The following is a 20,727-nucleotide window of genomic DNA, read 5'->3' on the forward strand; positions in this document are numbered from 1 at the left end:
CGACCACAAAGCAATTTGTTTATTCGGACATCTGCTGCATTCTCGGCTCAAGGAGGGTATCTTTGATCCCGGGCCGTGTGATGGATGAGGGTTATGAAGACCAGATCCCCAGCAGGGTAGTAAAGCAAACACACCGTATTCCAGACTCCCCTTCCACTGCTAGAATAATCACCATAATCACAGCAATCATCTTCCACTCTCAAACTATATCCACACACATTACTTATGCTTCAGTTAAACTGGAGGTTCTGTTGGGCTACCCGAGCAGAGCCAGATTAAACAGGCACAGAATCACGAGCTTGCATTATGACCATTTTATATGTAATTAGGCGTTGATAATATCAGATGCTGAGAAAAGTTACAAAATGTTTTAAGAATGCTACCATGTACTGTATTGACCACACTATGTAAGCTATTTGTTATTTTGTCATTTAAATATAATGGGTGATAATTTACCAAATTAGATATAATAGAATAATTGACGGGATGGCATTTTATAAATTTATAGAATGTTTTTATTATTATTCTCTGATAATACCTGAACGAATATGACCAAACAGCCAAGGAAACACTTTTTTTACACGTAAAATAGCCAGATTTTCATATTTAACTTGCTTATTCTATAAGTATTTTTTCTAATGCATGTGCATGTAATAAATCCTCCTTAAAAGCTTGAAGTATAAACACAAAGTCACTCATATGGCACAGATAAAATAACTATTTTAAGGCTTTAAATGAGCAAACTCTCATTTTAAGTGATGCTATTACTTCATTACCACGGTGGTAGAGTAATGATTTTGGTGGGAGAGCGTTGCAGTTTGAATAAAAAGAAAAAGAAAATGCTCTCACATCAATCCTCTCCAAAATGCTGGCCAGCGTAGGACAAACACTACAGGGGGCACCTGCCTCAGCCAGCCAGCCAGTCTCTCTTCCCATAACTCTTAACTTTTAAGTCCCACTTGAGTTTCTGCAGAAATTCCTCCTTATGACAAAGCTGGGATTCGTCCCAGCACTGTGATGGATATTCCTGCCAGATGTTTGTGGAGAAAGAGAATGGGACTTCTTTCAACCGTTCACCTTAACAAATAACTCCCAAAGTCTCAAAGCTGTCTTCTCATCAGCTCCTGCTGAGTTTCCCTGATCCTATCTGTCGAACACACGGAGCTGCATTGTAAGAATCAGAGGCCGTTTCCACATTTGGGGGGGGAAAAGGAAGAAAAAAAATCTCCCCATTTGTGCTTTCAATCTTTGCTGAGACGCGCTGGCAGAGGTTTGGATGGGTGCAACATCGAAACATTTAAACAAGATGACATTCTGCTTTGGTGCTTTGGTGGTGTCGCTTTCAACTGATGCAAAAACTGGATTGTATGTTTAAAGGTTTGAAAAGCGATCCCAGATTTATTCGGTTTTACAGATAAATACCAATTAATTTACACCCACTATAAGAAACATGAAAATTATACACTGAATTATACACGTCATAAACACTTTAAGTATTTATCCGTTTCATTGATTTGCACAATTTGTACCCATGAAAGTAAAGTAGACCAAATTGGAGCTCTTAAAATTTCTAATAAAACCAATGTAGCTCTTTATGTTAAATTGCACCCATTTTTTCCAAGTCTCAGTCATAGATTAGTTAACCATTACAAAACGATCCACAATGAGAATGAAAAACAACAGTGAATGGAAGTGAGCTGCAAGAGCAGAAGTGAGTCATCTCCTAAGGATGTTTGCAGTGATATGATACAAAATATATTGAAATAATAACAAAGTCTCTGTTAAAATACCTTTTGTTAAAAAAAAAGCAGCCGGTGTTGACTCAGACTAAAAGTGTAACACGGACATCTTGCAAGTTTGTAAAAGTAGCATTAAAAAGTATTTCATGTGACACGAGCCAGTTGATACAGTTACTTTTGAAAGATTTTGAAATCCTTGAGAGAGTGGTCCACATCTGGTTAGAGTAAGATGTTTAGGTTACATCTGGAGGATTTAAAAGAATGTATCATGTTGAGAGGATCAGAACCTCAGCAGAGGTTTGAGAAGATGAAAAGGTAACGTTAATATCTTCAATGTCTCCTCTCAAACACTGTTAAACAAAGGAGACAGCTGGACTCCATTTGTTTACAGCAAGTAAACAAAAAAAGGTCTGAATCACCTGAATACAGCAATTTATTCAACAACTTTACATTAATGATGCTCCCTGTGGGTTTTCTTATGATTTTTTAATATATCTGAACGAAGACCTGGGATTAGACAGCACAAACTTCTTACAAAGCTCATCCTTGGCGGACGTCTATGCGAGCAATCAACTTTTTATGTTATTACTAAAATGTTTTACAACATTTTTGCTGCATTTTGATTCACTCTTTCCAACTCTCACTTTACAACGTGTAAAACAGTGTATAATCATGACTGGCAATTTGCAACCTTTGCCGGTGTGTGCAGCAAATAACTATTATTTAAAAAAACTCCTGATTGCATTACACGCTACACAAGGTCACAGGACTCGGGACTAAAAAACACCAGGGAATCTATCAGTTACAACAGAATCACCTGCAGTGTCATGCTAGCGGCGTGATGCTAATGTTGGTGTGAATGTGCAAGAGTTCTTCTTGGCTTGGCTCCGCTCCCGTGTCTTTCTGGAGCTAGCGAAGCAACCGTGAAGGCAGTGGAGTTCACCAAGGAGAGAACAACAAGTGATACGGAGCCAGGCTATTAGCGCTGCCGTGCTGCATCAGAACCCGGGTGTCCTACTCTGCCAGGGAGAGGACCAGGCCAAGCCAAGCCAAGCCAAACATCTGCTCCTGGTTAGAGGTGTCGACTCCTGCCATTCAGAGCAGAGATTCAAAAAAACCTCAAGCAAAGGTTTCAATTGGCCTCTCTTGCCTGGGCCACTGCAAGCAGTCCTGTATATTCCCTCAGGGTATGAAAGTCTGAGGAAAATACCACTGCAAATTCAATTCCACTTCTCCGTTCTGTGCTTCACTCCTCTGACCGACGCAAATTTCATTACACACTTATGAACTCATAAAATTCCTTCAATAACATACCGCACAATAGACTTTCAAAGTAAAGGGGCTTGGAGGGCAACCAGCTATAAAAGGGGTGCCTCAGTGCATGAGACCCCGGTCATGACTCGAATCCAGTTATTTCATTCTTTCTTCCATCTTTCTTCCATTTCTTGAACGCAGCATTGATCGACGGCCATGTGAGTTTATTTACGGAAAGCTGGTAGCCTTGATTGTTGAAATGAAATGCAGCAAAGGCGTTGGTCCCTCCAGTGCCGATTGAGACAATGAACACCAGCTCTCGTCTGCACAAGATAGATGATGTCTCAGTGGATTATTTTACATTTCTTTTGCTTTTTCTAAGATTTCAACATGCATTTGTCATTTTACGACGTGTCATTATCTGGGGGGAAAGAATAATGTGTCCCCTTGGACACGATGATAGTGAGTTTACTGCGTCTTTTGGGATTTTAATGCGTCAAAGACACGGGACACGTACCTGGCAACGTCACTGTATGTTTTAAATGTGTTGCACGGCTTAAGTGATGAAAGCCCATAAAATAGTTTTCATCTCGTTTTCATCCTGTAACCATTCATCAAGCGGCATCTAATAAAATCTCCATGTACCAGGCACCAAGTACTGGATACTTAAGCCAATTAACAAAAACAGAAACAAAAGAGAAACTTTGGCAAATGAAAAAGAAAACAATTTGGTCAGATATCTAACATTAAGCTTCTACTACCCCTCTAATGAGCCAATAAACATTTCGGGAGGTGACTGATCTTCAGATGCAGCCAAACCGCTATCTGTTGTTGGTCTCAGTAAAAGTAGGTTACCATCCTAACAGCCAAGCATGAACTGGCTTCCATATGTGTCCGGCCAAGTTTCTAGAGTGCTTTCTTACGGATTTACAAACAAACAAATACCCAGCCTCTGACAGAGATGTGGGTTCTGACATTCAGAGCTCTGCCTCACTGAAAAACACACAACTTCATCGTGCTCCTCTACTTTTTTTACTGCTTCTACTAAGTTTTCTTTCATCCAACACAAACGAGTGTTAAAAAAAGAAAGCCGTGCTGTGATTTTATTACTTTCATTACTAGCTAAAGCTGCTTACTCATCATTATCTCCCAAAACGGACATTTCCCTTTTTGACTCTACATTTCACCGGTTTCCTGGAAGTCTGGATCCTGCTGTTGGGATGCCAGGGTTATTTGTTATTTGGCTGTTTGATTGAGAAAATCATTGTTTTGGAAGGACCTGTAGGGTTGAAGCTTCCACATTAGAGGTTTGATGTTGGGTGTGAGTCATCTGCTGAATACCTACTGCTAAGATTTCACAGGCAGACTCTGCATCTCCACCCTGTTTATTATCTGAGACACTTTGTTCCCACCAGTTAGCCATGTGCCTCCTTCATAGTGGTGCATGGCGTTGCATATGCATGTTGCATATTTGAGGGAGCGAATGTGTTGATTCGTTCAATTTTCAAATTGCCAATTTTAACCCTGCTGAATAATGCATGTCGATCACGACCAAGCGCTTGCTTATGAGCAGGCAGCGCTCATTGGATTTTAGGAATCTGGACAACTGTGGAGACAGAGCAGTGCCAAACGAGGAAGCCTTGCAGGGAGATGTTGCAGGGAGATGTTGCTTCATCCATCATTCTCACAGTGAAGCAAGAAGTTATAATGGAGGAAAATGTTCTTGTCCGACATTTGAGCTTAAAACGCTGCTTTGGTGAAGAATATGCCAAGTTACTACGGCATCATGTAGACCTTCAGAATATACTGTCTCACCATAAATAGCATTTTGGGATATTTCAAGACTATAAAACATATCTCGATGAGTGTGTTGTAATGCTCAATGCTTATCCTTTTACCCATTTTTACTTTGTAACACAGGGATGCTTTTGGGGCTCTTGGGACGCCGTCTTACACACAGAATAATGAGGAAGTAGCTTCTTCACAAAGCCCTCCGAGGCACATGCGTGTTCTCAATTCATGTGAGGGTCAGAGGCCAGTCGCAGCCAGGAGCACTGCCTCTGGAGCAGGTAGAGCTTTAGTCTTTTTTTTTTCTCTTTTCAACAAGGATGGACATGTTTTCTCAATTACTGTGGGTTTTCTTTCTTTGTTGATTTTACGTAGAGAACAATGTGAAAGTTGTTTAGAGAGACAATCACATTGATATGAATGCAGCCGGGAATAGCGTTTTATCCATTCAAATATAAATGCAATGAAAACAATAAAAGAATAGTTGCGTTGAGAAAAATGCACTTTTTATACGACGAATATGAAACACGCTCTGTTCTGTTTTCCCATCTGTTACTGTGAGAAGTAACCAGAAATTGACGCACAGCTTGTGAAAGGTCTTTGGAAACACATTTTCTATTAAAGACGGGTTTTTTTTTAAAGAGCTCTGAAGATGTTATTTGTGCTCTGAGGCTGTTGGGGGAGTCTAACAAGTGTGAAGCTACTGAACCCTGAGCACTTACAGCTTTGCTTAACCTTGAAGGCACTGTTTTACACCGCAGGTGTTGACTGGGTCGACGGGTTTAAACTGCCAGAACCGGCTGGGATGGTAAAAAACAGAAAAGACTGGGAAAAAAACAGAAAAGATTCTTTTGTTGGTCTCATATGAGGAAAAATGTTTTACTCATCTTTAGACTTTGTTCTTTCTCTGCTCTTTTCACCTCTCCCCCTTTTCCCCCCATCTGTCTGTCGCTGTTATTTAATTTCTCACTCCTTCCTTCCCCCTTTCCCTTCCCTCTCTCCTCTCTCTCTTAATCTAACTTTGTTCCCTCTCGCTCTTGTTTTCCCACTTTGAGGGAGAGCTGAATCTCCAACTCAGCAGGACACCGTGGAGTGATAGATGGCCCCTGACAAGGTCCAACACAATCCAACAAGCCATATGCTCCAAGCGAAAAAAGGGAAGAATTAAAGAGCATTCACAAGTGGCCAGAAGAGAGAAACATGCCAAACTCTTATGAAAGCAACATTTTTTTTGGGGGGGTGGGTTTACATTTATATGCGGGGGCTTCTTCAGTCAGCACTGAACGCTGGCTGGCATTTCCTCAGCTAAGCTAACGATCTATTTGGTCAACACAATTAAATCTGTGATAGGAAAACATAAGGGAAGCTACCATGTCGGATTCTAGATGAGGAACAGATTCGGCGAAGGAAGAGGAGGGAAAATATATTTAACATTGCCGTTACAAATTTGTATTATATAAACTTAATCTCGGGAGATGAGGTTACGAGGAAGGCATAGGAGTGCAGAGTAATAACCCACAAGTGAATTGTTTTCAGAGAAAAGAAAGATATATGAAAATATGTAAAAAAATATTGTTCTATTCATGCTAAAAAAAAAAAAAAATGTAAATCCTTCCTCCTTCGTGATCAGCTCAGGACTACACTGGATTCGACCCACACACATGCATGCAGAAATGCTGCAGACATTTGTGTGATGCTAATGAGTGTGTTAAATTCCAGTGTAAGTAGTTGAAAGAAGAAACATTAGCGTACTCTTCTTAAACAGCCGGTCAAACCGCCTCCCTAAACAGTGGTTACAGCTTCCTAGCCCCCCATAGCAGCCCCCAACTTCCACTACAAACTTTACACACAATCAATACACTTGGACACACACACACATACACACACACACGCACGCACACACGGGGCAACCTCATAAATAACGGACGACAGCCTGAGAGTCAAATTAAGGAAATAAAATGTGTCTCGCTGGTAATGAAGGAGGCATGTTTCCCCTCAGGATAACAACTTCATCTGGACCCATACAGAGCTGACACACACACACACACACACACACACACACTCAAGAGGTCCCAGCATTCCTGCTATAGGTCCATCCCATTGGTACGAACTGTCTCGGAGTCAGTCAAGAACACAGTGCCATGATTTGAAATTTGACACAAAACGTATGTTTTCTAGAGTTCTGAGGGAAAAATGTGGAGGTTGGATGTCATGCCAAACAATCATAGGAGAGAAGGGGCTGCTTTCAAACATTTCCCATGCATCGGGCTATTAAAATGACATTCGTTTGCAGGTTGCTGGCACTTGTCTCCGGGCATATTGCAAACACATGGAATTTCATGTAACGTCCATCCATGATTTAAACACTCTAGGTATTCTTTCGATCAACGAAAAACAGACACTTCTGTATCCGCGCCGGCCATGTGGAAAGAGTGAAAAAAAAAAAAAAAAAAAAAAAAAAAGGCCTTATGGCAATCAAGAGTGTGCCGTGCCGAGCTTACATCACCGCTGATAATTGTAAACCGACAGGTAAGACTGGAAAAATGGCTTGTAATGAATTCAGCCAGCAACATATAGGATGTAGATTTATTGTATTCACATCTGACAGAACTCTTTTGTCAACTTCTATGACTGCTCTGTGTTACATTGTAAAAAAAAAAAGGCCTCCACGTGTGAAACTGCAATGTGCCACAGGGCTGAAATTCGGGATCCAAACCTTTTTAGCTATTCAAAGAATGATGCTTATGAGGGATACACTTAAAGGCAAACGTGACTTTAAAAAACTGTGCTAAAAAGATGCACATGGTGGCCGAGACGACGCAACAACCGTACTAAAAAGTTGCACATGGTGCAAACTAAATCCTTATAAACCACAAATGTATGACACTTAAAGTTAACAGCAGGGTTGCAAGTTTAGTTGCAGAGATAGTTTTGAATTAAAACAAACGTCTTGTTTCAACCTGACACTAGTAGACACGATGGAGTGCATTGACACAGCGCCGCATTCGCTCATCTGTGCAAACGATGGGGTTCTTCATGGTTGAATGTCGGTGGTAAAAGAATCTCATTAAGCGGTTTTGTTCAGTAGCTGCCAGATGGGGTTTGGCTCCATTGGTCAGACCCAGGCAGCCATCGTCTTCAAGAGTGCCAAGATTTCAATTTGTTGTGCCTGGGTCATGGCAGCAACGTTTTTGGCTATTTTCACCGCGCTCCTTGGCCTGGTTTTAATACGTCTTCATCAGTTTGTTGGCATCATTTCATCTACTGCCAGAAATATTTTGCCATGAAACCCGAAAAACCAGAGAGGGCCAGAACCAATTTGCAACTAGATATCATTGAATTTTCAACTTGGTATTTTCATGGATTCCTTTATAGGCTCTTACAGTTTGCTACAATCCCATTTGAACGGCAATTAAAACTTAACAAAGGCGGGTTCACCCTGGGCAGATCTCCGGTCTATTAAAGGGCCGGCGCCATTCACGCTCACATTCACACCTACAGGCAATTTAGAGTCATCAATTATTCTGCATGAATTTGGACTTTGGGAGGAAGAACGCAGAGAACATGCAAACTTAGAATAAAAATATATATATACTACCTATATTCAAATTAAAAAAACCTCAATCCATAGAAAGTTTACAGCTAAATGCTTATGATTCATTTGTAACTAGACGCTAAGATAATTTAAAAAAATATATGCTCAATTGAAAAGGAAAAAAATACGAAACCTCTCTTCAAAATATTTAAAATTCATTAACATATGTTAAATATCCCTTGTAAAAGGAGAAATGTATCCATTTGGCCTCGCCTCACTTTGCAGACAAATCAGAGACAGACAAAATCTCTGTTGAATAACTCATAGTTTGGAACCATTGTTCGAGATCACTGTATACATTTGATGATGTTCCAAAGCTTAATGTTTTTGTATAAAAACTGTGGATATTTTTTTCTCACAGCAGATTTATGAGTTTTGACTTGCCACTTTACTTTCCAAGATCCACAATGACTGCTCATATCCAATAAAATCATTACGGATATCAACAAATCAAAGCAGATTATATTCATTTTCCCGCTGTGACGACAACTGGCTGTACTGCGGCTTTACAGTGTGAAACTTGGCAGGAGGAACTCATAAATCTGCATTCAGCAGTGAGCTGGACAGATGGAGCGGGTACTGAGGCAGCTGCAACGCAAGATAAAAAACTGAATTTGTCACAATTCACACCTTGTGTGCGAGTGTGTGCACAAGGTCACTGCAGGGATTTTTAAACACCGGAGATAAGGCAGATGTCGGAGGGATGATTCTACTTCTTACTCGCAAAAGAAGGTCTGAACACGGGATTAAGGGAAGGAGCGGATGAAAGGCGGGGAGGGGTCGTATAGCAGAACTAATAGGTAGGATGGAGCATATTTCCCACTGTCGCAAGAAAATATGTTTTGATTTTTTCAAATGAGCAAAAACAGAAAGCTCTAACTAGAGGCCCTCTGACTATAGACAGCTGTGTCCGTTTGTTTTGATGAAAACATTTCCAAGCCATTCACAGATGTTCAGTAAAATCCCCTTTCGGTGCCTGCTTCCAATGTCTGCCTTCCCAGATTTCTAACCTTCTGCCATTCTCCATGTCCTGTTTAGTGACTCATAATAGTTTTTGTCAGAGACATGTATTTCCCTTCAGCCTTCTCAATTATTGTATTACAGAAAGAGCTTTGCCGATAGAAATTCTGACGAGATAACTGAGCCAAAGCAATTGTAAAAAAAAAAACAGATTTTAATGGGCGCTCTTTAGTAACATCAAGTGCACATACTGTAGTTTTCATGAAGTAGTGTAGTGGGGGATTAAGTGGAGCCCGTCAAGCATTATCCTTCCCACAAGCAGCTAACTGGGATGCTACAAACTACATGCAGTCGGAATGTTCTTCAAAAGTGTCCACTGGCAAGATCTGCGCCTGGCAAACTAGCATACGTTAGGGAAAGACTATGGGCACGGCCATTTAAGGCGAGGAAAAAGCTGTGTTGGCGGTGACAGTAAATCGCTGACGAGATGCAAACTCCCAGTCCTGCATGAAAGCTGGGTGTGAGCTGCAGCACACATCCCAGACCTCGGCACATTCACAGTTAAAGTTAAATTTGGATCAACTTTTGGCCACCAAACGTGGTGAAAAACCAGAACGGTGCTCTCCTCTCCGGCTAGTGCAGCTGCTCAGGAGCGCGGAGCCACTTAAAAATAATGGCCTTGCTCTGTTGCACTTGCACGTTTGTTTTGAAAGCAGGGTCACATTAGCATTGCTGCGCGCTGCTATCTTGTCGTCCCCCCCCCCCGCCCCTCGTGTTTCCCTTCAGTGGAGCCCTGCGGCTCCCAGGCAGAGGCTCCTGGCTGCGATTGCCGTGTCAGTTCAAGGTATTAGCGTCCCGACATACTTTCAGCGATCTTTATTAAAACCTTACAACCGATTAGAATCGCCAAACATTTGCGTCACTTGATACTGCAGACGTGAGATCAGACTAAGGGAGAGAGAAAGAGGAGACCATGATGTCAGGCTTCATACCATCTGCCTCATGACGCCAACTTTTGGCTCATCTCTAATCATTAATGTGATACCTCCAACCAAAACTTAGCATATGAATGGGGCATGACCTCATGGATCATGTGGTGTGGAGCTTTGTTTCACTGCCGTTTATTAAAGGTGACGTGCTACTCTCTGCTTTAGATTCTACGGGGAAATCTGTTGATGCTGTGCTACATTTACTCTCAAATACAGAACATCTGAAATATAATAACCAGCTATTTTGGAGTTCACATTGTTGCAGGACTTGAGATTTATTTTAGATTTTACAAAATGTGTGTTCTTCTCTTCATGAACTTTGTCAGAAGATTTCCATGAAGAGAACAATTGTGAGTGAGTGACTTGCAAAAGTGAAAAATGCAGCCTGGTTTAAAAGGAAATACAGGAATTTTAATTAACAGGTTCACACAATGATGGTTGTTTTTAATATTATTCCTTTATTTATGCAGCAGGACCTTATGATTTATGATTAAGTCAACCTTATATAAGATTGTTTTTTTTTACTTTAAAAAGATAACGGTCTTATCTGTAATGAAATAAAAATATTTGTCTCTGAACAAAATGCTATTATAAAGTGATTCCAGTATGTTTAAGTGCCTTTTATGGGTTTTTTAGCATATTTGGGGGATTTTCTTATCGGGATAACGTGAATCGCAATTATTTTTGGGCGGATAATCGTGACATTATATTTTCATATCATCCCACGCATATTCGTGTCTCCTTTTCAGTTGTGCACAATATTGCCTGTCTCCCAGAGAAAAATTTCAAATTAAATCTTCAATACTTCCAGCAGAGATAACAAAACAAGTTTCCTATTCACCGTCTCAGGAGCCTCTGCAGACCTTAGTTATAACTGAAAACATCCTAGTTTTGACTCTTGCTTCTCCAGTTTCTCTGTTTTGGGAGGATTTTCTTCTTGTCCATGTTTTCAAATATTGACCAGCCAGCCTTAGACTACAAGAATAACACAGTATAGGAATTCCTAAATTGAGTTGTGTTTATCCTTTGAGCCTTAAACACATGAACGAGGCCTTTGAGGTCACAAGTTGAACTGATTGACTGGTTCTCATTCTCCAAAGTGTCAAATAAACACTGGACTTTCACATGAAGTCACAATATACACAGCTAAGCTAACAGTAAACATGAGAGAGAAAATGAGGCAGAGGTGTTAAGCTGTGGGGGGAGAGGGGATTGAGGGGGGGGAGAGAATGGAAGAAGGGGTGCCTGTCGGAGGGATATACTGCTGCACAGAGACTTGAGATGACCCTGACCGTGACCTTGTCTGATCTTGGGGAATTTTCTTGACTTCCCCCGTTGAACGTGTGCATGCACGTGTGTGCACGTGCGTGTGCACGTGCGTGTGCGTCAGCTCGGAGTGGCTCCATTATTGATAGCTCTAACAAGCCTTGGTCAAAGGTCAGACAGTGGTGAGTGGAAAAGGATGGAGCAAGACTGTTAAAGGTCCTTTAAATACCTACCGCCTTCACTCACTCACTCACTCACTCACACACACACACGCACACACACACACACACACACACACACACACACACACAACAAATCTCGGCTGATTGTTACCAGACCGTATTTAAACACATCCCTATTGCCGCTGCGCCCCTTTTACTCTCCACCACAGAGATGCGCAGATCCTAGTTTACACAACATGCTTGGAGTTTAACGGAGTGTAATAATGAGACCATAAGGCAAATGCATTCACACTCTCAGCACTTTTTTTCAGCGTCACCAGAGAGATATTTAAATAACAGTGTGTCACATCCCACCAGAGACGGGTTTTTTTTGCTCCATGAAAAAAAAGCAGCCGCTTCAGAAACGATCCATGAAAACTATCCTCAGACCTTTGAACAACATTTCCCGTAGGACGAGCCTGCAGCTCGTTTCTGTGAGAACCCGAAGTAGATCAGTAAAGTGGGTAAACAACATCCTTATGCTTGGCTTCATCTGCAACCAGACTGATAACAACGATGACACCTGCTCAGAAACACGCCGGCACCCCTCCCCGACGCTTGTCTCCACTTCTACACTTTAATAGGAAACATCACACCGGGAGTTCACGTTTTCAAGACAAAAATCCTCCACAGGGTAGTCATCAATCAGAACAACGTGGCAATAATATTTAGCATGTGGTAAAATAACATTCGCCGGTGAATCATGATCACCATACATTTCAGTGCATCAATATTTTCTTTATATTTTCTTACTTTATTTCATCAAATTCCCAGCTTTAAATGCAGCTTAAATATTTACATTTCAAATTTCAGGAATTCAACTAAATGAATGAGAGCGTGTTAAACGGTAGACTACGGTCAAAGGATGCTGTGCACGTCACCATCAGCAGTAACTCATTACCAATGCTTAACCCAACTATCGCCAAGAAGACTCCATGCTGCAAAGCAAAGAGAGCAAGTGGTAACATCCTCTTTGTGACAGGAAGCAGCAAGGTTTATGGGAAATGTGGTCTTAATTTTGAGAAACATTAGCACTATACCACATGTGTGAGACAGAGGCTAGTTGTCTCCACCGTGGTTTTACTAGCTCGCAGTTATTTTTTCTTAACCAAAATGCGACAATTTAGATAATACTGATAATTGTAGGACTTTGTTAATTGCAGTGTTGCATGGTAGTTTTTTTTTTTTACCATTTTACCAGCGGTGTGATAGTCACGTGATATCATTTGCTGCACTTATACGACCATCCGTGCTAAATGAAATATACAAAGCATGCCCCATCACGCCTGGCCATCATATCCACATTTCTAATGCTTTTACAAAGCAAGAAAAAAATCATCACGTTATCACTTCATTAAAAATGACAACTACAAAGTTGAATGCGAGTTGAAAATGCTGGGCCCACGTGGAACATCTTCAAGTTCCCGTGGCGACAAAATGAAAGACCCAGATCTTCCTTTAAGCATTTCATAAACGCAACAAGGTCATGTTTCACTGTTGCACTTGAGAGGATCTGAAATAGCGTTGGCGTGGTGCACCAGTGAATCAAAACCCTGTGAAAACACGGAGAAGATCTCGCAGACCTCCTCGTATCAGACCACCGGTTCTGTGTGTGTACTAACCAAACATATTACTGTCACATCCAACCAGGCTCCTCTGGAAGAAGATTTTTTAATTATATATTATATATATGATATATTATTTCAGATTTCTCCAGATCTACAGTGAACATGGTACAATGTACATTACCATGTGTAAACGTTGAACCATTTAAAGGCTCTGTAAGACTTTTACTCCCATATAGCACATAAATAATGCATTCTCTTTGATTGGATCGCTGGTCAACTCCCAAGTCCAAGAGTTATTTTTACAGGTGCTCTTTGGCTTTCAAGGCTCACTTTCTGGGTGGTTTTCTGCTTTGGGGAAAAAAAAGAGCCTGCCCACCCAAAAACACTCCCCAACCCGCTATATTTTCAAGATGCTAAAGAGGATAGGAAGTGTGTGTTTCTGTAAGAAGAGGCAACAGAGCAGTAAAGACTAGGAATAGCATGAGGTATAATGTTTCAATGATGCCGTTCCATTTTGTATTTCTTGTGGTTTTATTTTCTTACATCTTTAGTTTTTGACCTTCAAGAGTATTTTCTCTTTCAGCTCTTTGAAAGAATGCAAAGAGTGTTAACTGATCATTTCTGGACTCACTCGTGATTCAAAAAAAAAAAAAAAATGGATTCATTTCTAACAAACATGTCCCTTGTGTCCTCTCTTCTCTCTCTCAGCTCCTTTTTCCATTCCCATGTGAATGTCAATCACGGCAAACATAAAAAAAATGCAGCCCGTCCGATATCGGGACTTCTGACTGCTTCTGCGGTCAAGTTGCGTCAACGGTAAGCAGCGAAAATGTCAGCGCTCTGTTTACTAGCCTTGCTGCTACGCTCCTCGATCCATCCCCACATTCCTCCTTTACAAATTACATTTGTCATTTTGAAAGCTGATGGTTTACATTGGCATGCTTTGAACCTCCTGCGAGTGCATGTGTGTGTGTGTGTGACCCACAAAATCTAGCTATGTGAACATGGACAACATGCTTCTCAGGATATGAGCATGCCCTCCCCCCCCAAAAAGAGACCTACTTTTGTGTGTGTGATCTCCTACCTGTTATTGTGATGTTGCTGTAGATGTTGGACAGCTGCTCCTTCAGCAGGACGAGCTGCGTGGTGGCGGCCTTCTCCCTCTGCAGCTCCAGCATTATGTTGGGATGGTTGGCCAGTTTGCAGCCCTTCTGCTCGTCCAGTGCGATGTCGCTGCGCACTATATCTGCAAGGAGGCACGGATTAGAAGGAGTGGAGTGGGAAAATGTCTTGATTTAAAAGATTAGATTATGTTTCACAAACACCGTTTGGTTGGTTCACTTGGTTTATTTACCTGGAACTTCCTGTTGAAACCTAAAAGGTTGTGTCATTTAAACAGAGGATAATTGTTGGTAATAAATATATTAAATAAATGCTGTCAAAAAGTAACACAAATGTTCGTTATTTCAAGCCATGTATGCTACCGTGTTACGAAAATCAACACCCTTACCGCCACTTAAACACGGAGCGTTTTATGAGCTACACCCAAATAACGAGGTCTAAAACAGGGGCCTTGTTTCCCAAAGGTTATCATTTTCAGGTTTCGTCGAGGCTGCCTTAAAGAGGTGTTAATTCGGTCATTTCGGAGGGTGCGTTTGAATTGCGCAACACGGAGACGTGTTTCTTGTCTTTTGTCCACGACGTTTAGTGAAGGTAACTATTAGAAACAGCTGTCTTAAAAGGGCAAAATGGTGGCGGTCGGAAGAAGGCCCGGTGTCAGTTGGCGCTCGGTTCCCCTTAATGAACTGGCAATGTGTTGTATTTTATACGCAAATAAATCAAATAAATAAACAACGTAGCATTTAGAGCAAATAATACTTCGGCGTTAAAATGTCGCGTCGTATCACCGTCTTCGTAGTTCTTCAGGTAGTAGTCGGGCCCCGGCCCTCTGAACTTGGCGAGGTTCTTCTGGTTGTTGAACTGCAGGAAGTCGCTCCGCTTTCCGCCGAAACGCAGGAAGGCCGGAGACAGGCCGCGCGCGAGGGTCACGAGCCGCTTGGAGCTGTGGACAGACAGACAGACACACACACAGGACAGAAGGGCACGAGCGTCAGAGGTATGACGCAGAGTCGCAGATGTGCGTTATTACAGCGCTGTCTGTGTTTGGTAGAAGCATGAAAAGCGAGAATGCGAATCTTAATTTATATTTCGACATATAAACAGAAATGAATACGACGAGCTAACAGAGACGGGGAGAAATGGAAAGAGACGGTGGCTGGTCGAGGACCGCGGCCTATCACAACACGGCCTCGTTTTCATGTGACACCAGCGGGCCGAGAAACGGGCTTCGACATCCTCCGTCATCCTGAGGAAAAACAGCTAACTTTCATTTACAAACGTCACCATCTGGCTGAGAACGAGTGTTATCTGCCTTTTTTATGCTTCAAGTCAAACGTATTACTAATACTACTAGTACTCAAAATAATACTTTACTATTATGTTGTATCTAGAAAACTTAAAGTGGATTATTTCAGCATGAAAAATAGAAATTAGTTAGTTCATAGTGTTTATGAATTGTTAAGTGTTTTGAAAAACGATAAACGAGGGGCTTTTATGTTGTTGCACATCAGTTAATTCTTCGTGACGTCCTACGGGGCAGTGGGTTTAAAGTCAGCACAATCAGATGATGGGAGAAGCATAACGTGTACAGACCGTTGTTGTTTAGGTTAGATCGGATCATGCGTTAGTCAAATTGTAGTTGTATATTGTGTAATATTTATAAATAAATATATTGATGAATAAAATAGTAATTACTATTTAAATAAAGGGAATGGGGAGTTAAACAAACACAGAACTAATGCCAATGAGGTTATTTGAAAGAGAGAAAAATAAATTAAAATACAAAAATGAAATTATATATATAGGCCTATATATATATATATAGTAAATGGCTAGTTAATGAAAATGTACTGTACCGCATGTAGTCGTGTTTTAGATCATGGTTGATCATCGATAACTCAATGTGGTTTCGAAGCTGAACCAAACAATGTGGCTAATAACATTTTCTAATACGATTAAATGCAATCCAGCACAGGATTGAGTTAGTAGTCTTGTCACTTAAAACTTTAGATTGTGGGTTATTTTGCCAAGTTTCACATTTTAAAATGTCATGATTCATTATCCACTGTCAGAGCGTGTGCCAGTGGCGCAGATTGCTCTCATAATGTGCTTCTCTGGTGTCATTTGGACAGTTATGAGAACTGTGTTTTTTTTCTTCTCTGAGGTGAAAAGTCCCAATACTGAATTTCAGACAGTCAAAAATGTTCCATGCATTCTGGAAGAATATTGAAACAGCGTGGGTGGCGTTGGAGCCAAGTCAAATTGCACTTTTAGTTGGTTTGAGAGAAAATAATAAAACCTCAAAACTAAATTTAATGACTCGTGAAATTGAAATTTTGCATAGTTAACGACGGGGAAGGGGTTCACACGGGTGTCTAATATTATTCGACACAATGTACACGGTCTACACACAGCGTACTACAGTGCACGCTGGGTAATATAACAGCAATAAACCCATCGCTCTCTTAGCGTCGACTTATTCAATGATGTGATAGGTTTGGATTTTGCCAGTCGATGAAAAGTATGCAGTCATATGGAGCATTGGAGAGGGGGGAAAAAAGATCCTGCAATCCAGACAACGTGGCTGCGTGCGTAACGAATAAAACAACCAGCAAACATTTCAGAGGTGGACACGAACACAGATCGCTTGTTTGTGTGATACGGAACGCTCTACCTCAGAAAGTCCAGCCAGCCGTCTTTGATGATCGAGGGGTCCAGCTGCAACGAAAGGAAGTTGTCGTTGAGGACTCTGATCGGACTGCGGGTGTTGACATCCAGGAGAACCAGCGTCCTCTCCATGAAGCCCGGTCGTTTCCCGCCGGCTGCGGATCTCTGATATGCGGAGGAGGAGGAGGAGGAAGAAGAAGAAGAGGAGTAGGAGGAAGAGAGCACCGACTGCACCACCAGAGTTGCCAAAGATGCCAGCCACAGGGAGGACCATGGGAATGCGCGCGGTGATGATTTGGGCATCTTCTTGGCTTGGAGAGCAGGAGGATCAGTGCGCGCAACGAGGCTTAAAAGGGAAGAGGGAGGAAACAATGGCCAAACAGACGTCGCTGCCACGACATTCGATGGTGGTTCTTTACCTCGATCTCATCGATCTGGATCTGTCTTCCTGTCTAGTTGTCCCACTCCCTCTGCCCCCCGCCCCTCTGAGCATTTTTTGGGAACTGCGCACGCCCCGAGCCAGCCTTCCCCTTTGGGAAGGCCAGGCGCTGGGAGGGGAGGAGGAGGCAGCACCGCCCCTCCAAGGTTCTCTGAGGTATGAGAGCCGCTCAAAACGACCTCGTCTGAAGAGCGTCTTCTAAAGGTTGGAGATAAACGAGTGCGTTCCAGTGAAGTGAACACCCAGATGTTTGAAATATTAAAAGGATTCAAATATAATTTTGGAGAAATCCAAAATTTTATCCAGTAATCCAATTAAGGGAAATCCAAAGAGTGCACAGATTTACGTCATCAGACGATGATGGTGATGCTGTGTTGTAGCTTGAAAAATGGGTACTCCATGTTGGTTATTTCTCCTGTATTATTAAGAATCTACAATTTATGGAAAGCATATTATTAAGTTTAAGAACATCATAATTAATATTTAAACGTGTACAATATTGTTATATTAAAAATATCTCTAGACTATGTTTATGGTGGAATTAAAAAGTCAATCTGAGATTAATATATGTTATGTGAATGCTTATGTGACATAACCATTCACATAACATATCAAATAAATGCGCATCACGATCTAGTGACGTAAAGGTCACCGTGGCCCTGGTTTAAACCGACATTTCATTATTTTAGTTCCCAGAGAAGGAACTCTGCTTTTCTGCCTCATCTCAACAGAACAACAGGATACAATCATGTCTAGAGGAGCTAATGTTTTGGCGCTTCAATTGTTTTTAACAAACGACTGATCCGTCGTCTGCAGTTTGTCCAACAATCCAGCTGCTCCTCTTCTAAAACCGGACCGCATATCACCCCGCTGGCATCCCGTCCGTTTCGGGGACGCTTTTTGGGGATTTTATTGCGTGTTTCTCGCGTCTTCATGTTCCACTTAGAGCTCCGAGTCGGACCGACCAGATGCTCCTGGATGTCCCCAGAACCAGACACAGAACAGTGGCTACCGAGGCTCTGCGGCGGCCGCCCCTCGTCTCTGGAACAGTTTACCTAATTATATAAAAAACTGCCCAGAAACTACTACAGAAACATGGAAGCCACTGCCGAAGAGCCAGCTCTCCTCGTCGCCACCTCGACACCATCTTCTGTTGCGCTAGAATTATTATTAATATTATTATGAATACATTGGGGGGGATCTTCTTTCAGTTTTGTGTTCTGATTGTTTTTTGCTTTGTTTTTCCTTTTGAATGATGTGCTTGTTCAGCACTTTTCGACAACTGCGGTTGTTTTTAAATGTGCTAAATAAATGGACTCGACTTGGCCAGCTTGATTGCACATTTCTTCTTTTTTTTTTTCTTTCTTTTTAAACTCAAATGAGACTTGGAGATGGCAACATGAACAGTTTGGCCTCCTTCCAGAAACATTCAAAACCAATTTGGGATTTTAAGTTTCTACACATGGTACTCACCTATAAACTCTTTATATGACTAATCCAGATGGAGGTGTTGTTATTTATTTTTTATTTTTTTTGGGGCCCAAAACAACAAAGTGCATCCTATATTTGTGCTTTCTCCGGGGTGGTCATGGTCGTTTAAGGTCACTGCTGTCTAACAGATGAGCAGCAAACTACACGAGGAGAAAACGTACCGAGTAAAGTCCCAATTTAATCTCTTCCTCCCGGCCTACAACACCTACTCACGAATACAATAAACCACCCCATTATCCAAGGTGTTGTAGTTCCAGCTTTCTTTTTTTACGCACGAATGTTCCCATCAAACGCGTTGAAACAAATCCAGCAGGCCGTGTTTTGTAATGACGCATCTGTAAAAAGCTGGTCTGATCATATTTTTTTTCCCCAAGCTAAAAAGTGAAAAAGGCTAAATGTGCAGCCTGTGGTCGCGCCTGAGTGCCAGACACACTTTGCGAACACTGTTGTGGCCCAACAACTTAAGACTTGTGTAATCCAGCAGGACCCCCCTTTCGTCCTGGTCCGTCCCGGTCTAAGCAGAGGTCCCGTGTAGCAGCAGCAGGGAAAGCGAGACTGCTGTTTCACGTTGTCGTATTGGCTCAACAAGACGTCGTCGTAGACATGTGGTTTCAATATGAGCAGAGTTTTTCTTTTCAACAGAGAGATATTTACTTTCATATATTTATATAAACTGCGAGTTCTTGAATATTAAACGGTGCTGTGACACATCTGGCATGACATTGATTTTTGGGGATGTAAGAAAAATATTAAAGAAAACAACCTTCACCCTAACGAAACATCAATACAATTGTATAATATATTAAAGGGAAACGACACGAGTGTCTGTGCGATGATGCTGCGTTTAGAGGATATAAACTACTATCTACATATTGACATAAAGTTTTTAATTGTAGGTATGAGAATAAAACGAAATAAAAACCGCACCACGACCCTTACGCACCGAGCTGCCCGGAATATTTAAGGGATTACGCCAGGAATAAATAAATAAAAACATAGATACAAATCTGTAGTTTTAAACGCTAATAAAAACGCTTTGATTCAACGAAAATCGTGGTATTCACGTGACAACTTCAGTGGGGGAATCGAACGAGGAAAATGTACATCTTAAATTCAAATATTTAAAGGTGGATTTGAGTATTCCATAAAATATTCAACATTAGGGTGAACTCTTGCGCTACTTTAACGTGAACTTCAAAAACGTTATCATTTGTTGGTTAAAATGAGTATTTATTGCGAAATTTGACAGGTATTGTATTTGACTTTAGGAATATTTTGGACACTTATAATAGCATCAGTCTGGAGCGTTATGAACGATTTTAAATTCTAATAAGATTATAATACATTTATCCAAACCCACACAGATGTTCTGCAGAGCAGTGTGAGTGATTTTGTTATTGTGAAATTAGGCATCGCCTTTCATGAACTTTTATTTGGCCTGCGTGTTTCTGTTTTAATCATTATCATCGACGTCTAATATCTGCCATCAACAAAACATTTTATACCGACACAACTGGTGTTAAAACAACAGGGAAAGCTGTTCTCAAAGAATGGAACCGCCGGCGTTTTGCTTTAAAAATTTTAACTGCCAACCTTATTTACTAGAACATTTAGGAGGTAGATTCTGCTCT

At 41.3% G+C, this 20,727-nt stretch overlaps 1 protein-coding gene across 2 annotated transcripts in view; it reads right to left on the reverse strand.

Annotated features, from left to right (window-relative positions):
* Positions 1-17,517, reverse strand: part of hpse2 (heparanase 2) — a 47,243-nt gene extending 29,726 nt beyond the window's left edge. The window contains exons 1-3 of one of the 2 annotated variants that reach the window (XM_084020994.1): positions 17,174-17,517; positions 15,288-15,442; positions 14,465-14,626 (exon numbers count right to left, since the gene is read on the reverse strand). In XM_084020994.1, the coding sequence (XP_083877120.1) occupies positions 14,465-14,626; positions 15,288-15,442; positions 17,174-17,469 (613 nt within the window). In that variant the 5' untranslated portion in view covers positions 17,470-17,517. The remainder of the gene's footprint in view (positions 1-14,464; positions 14,627-15,287; positions 15,443-17,173) is intronic. The other variant, XM_084020993.1, reaches the window with a different exon arrangement.
* Positions 17,518-20,727: the final 3,210 nt, after the last annotated feature.

The sequence above is a fragment of the Eutrigla gurnardus genome (assembly GCF_963514095.1).
Source record: "Eutrigla gurnardus genome assembly, chromosome: 11".
NCBI classification, from domain to species: Eukaryota; Metazoa; Chordata; class Actinopteri; order Perciformes; family Triglidae; genus Eutrigla; species Eutrigla gurnardus.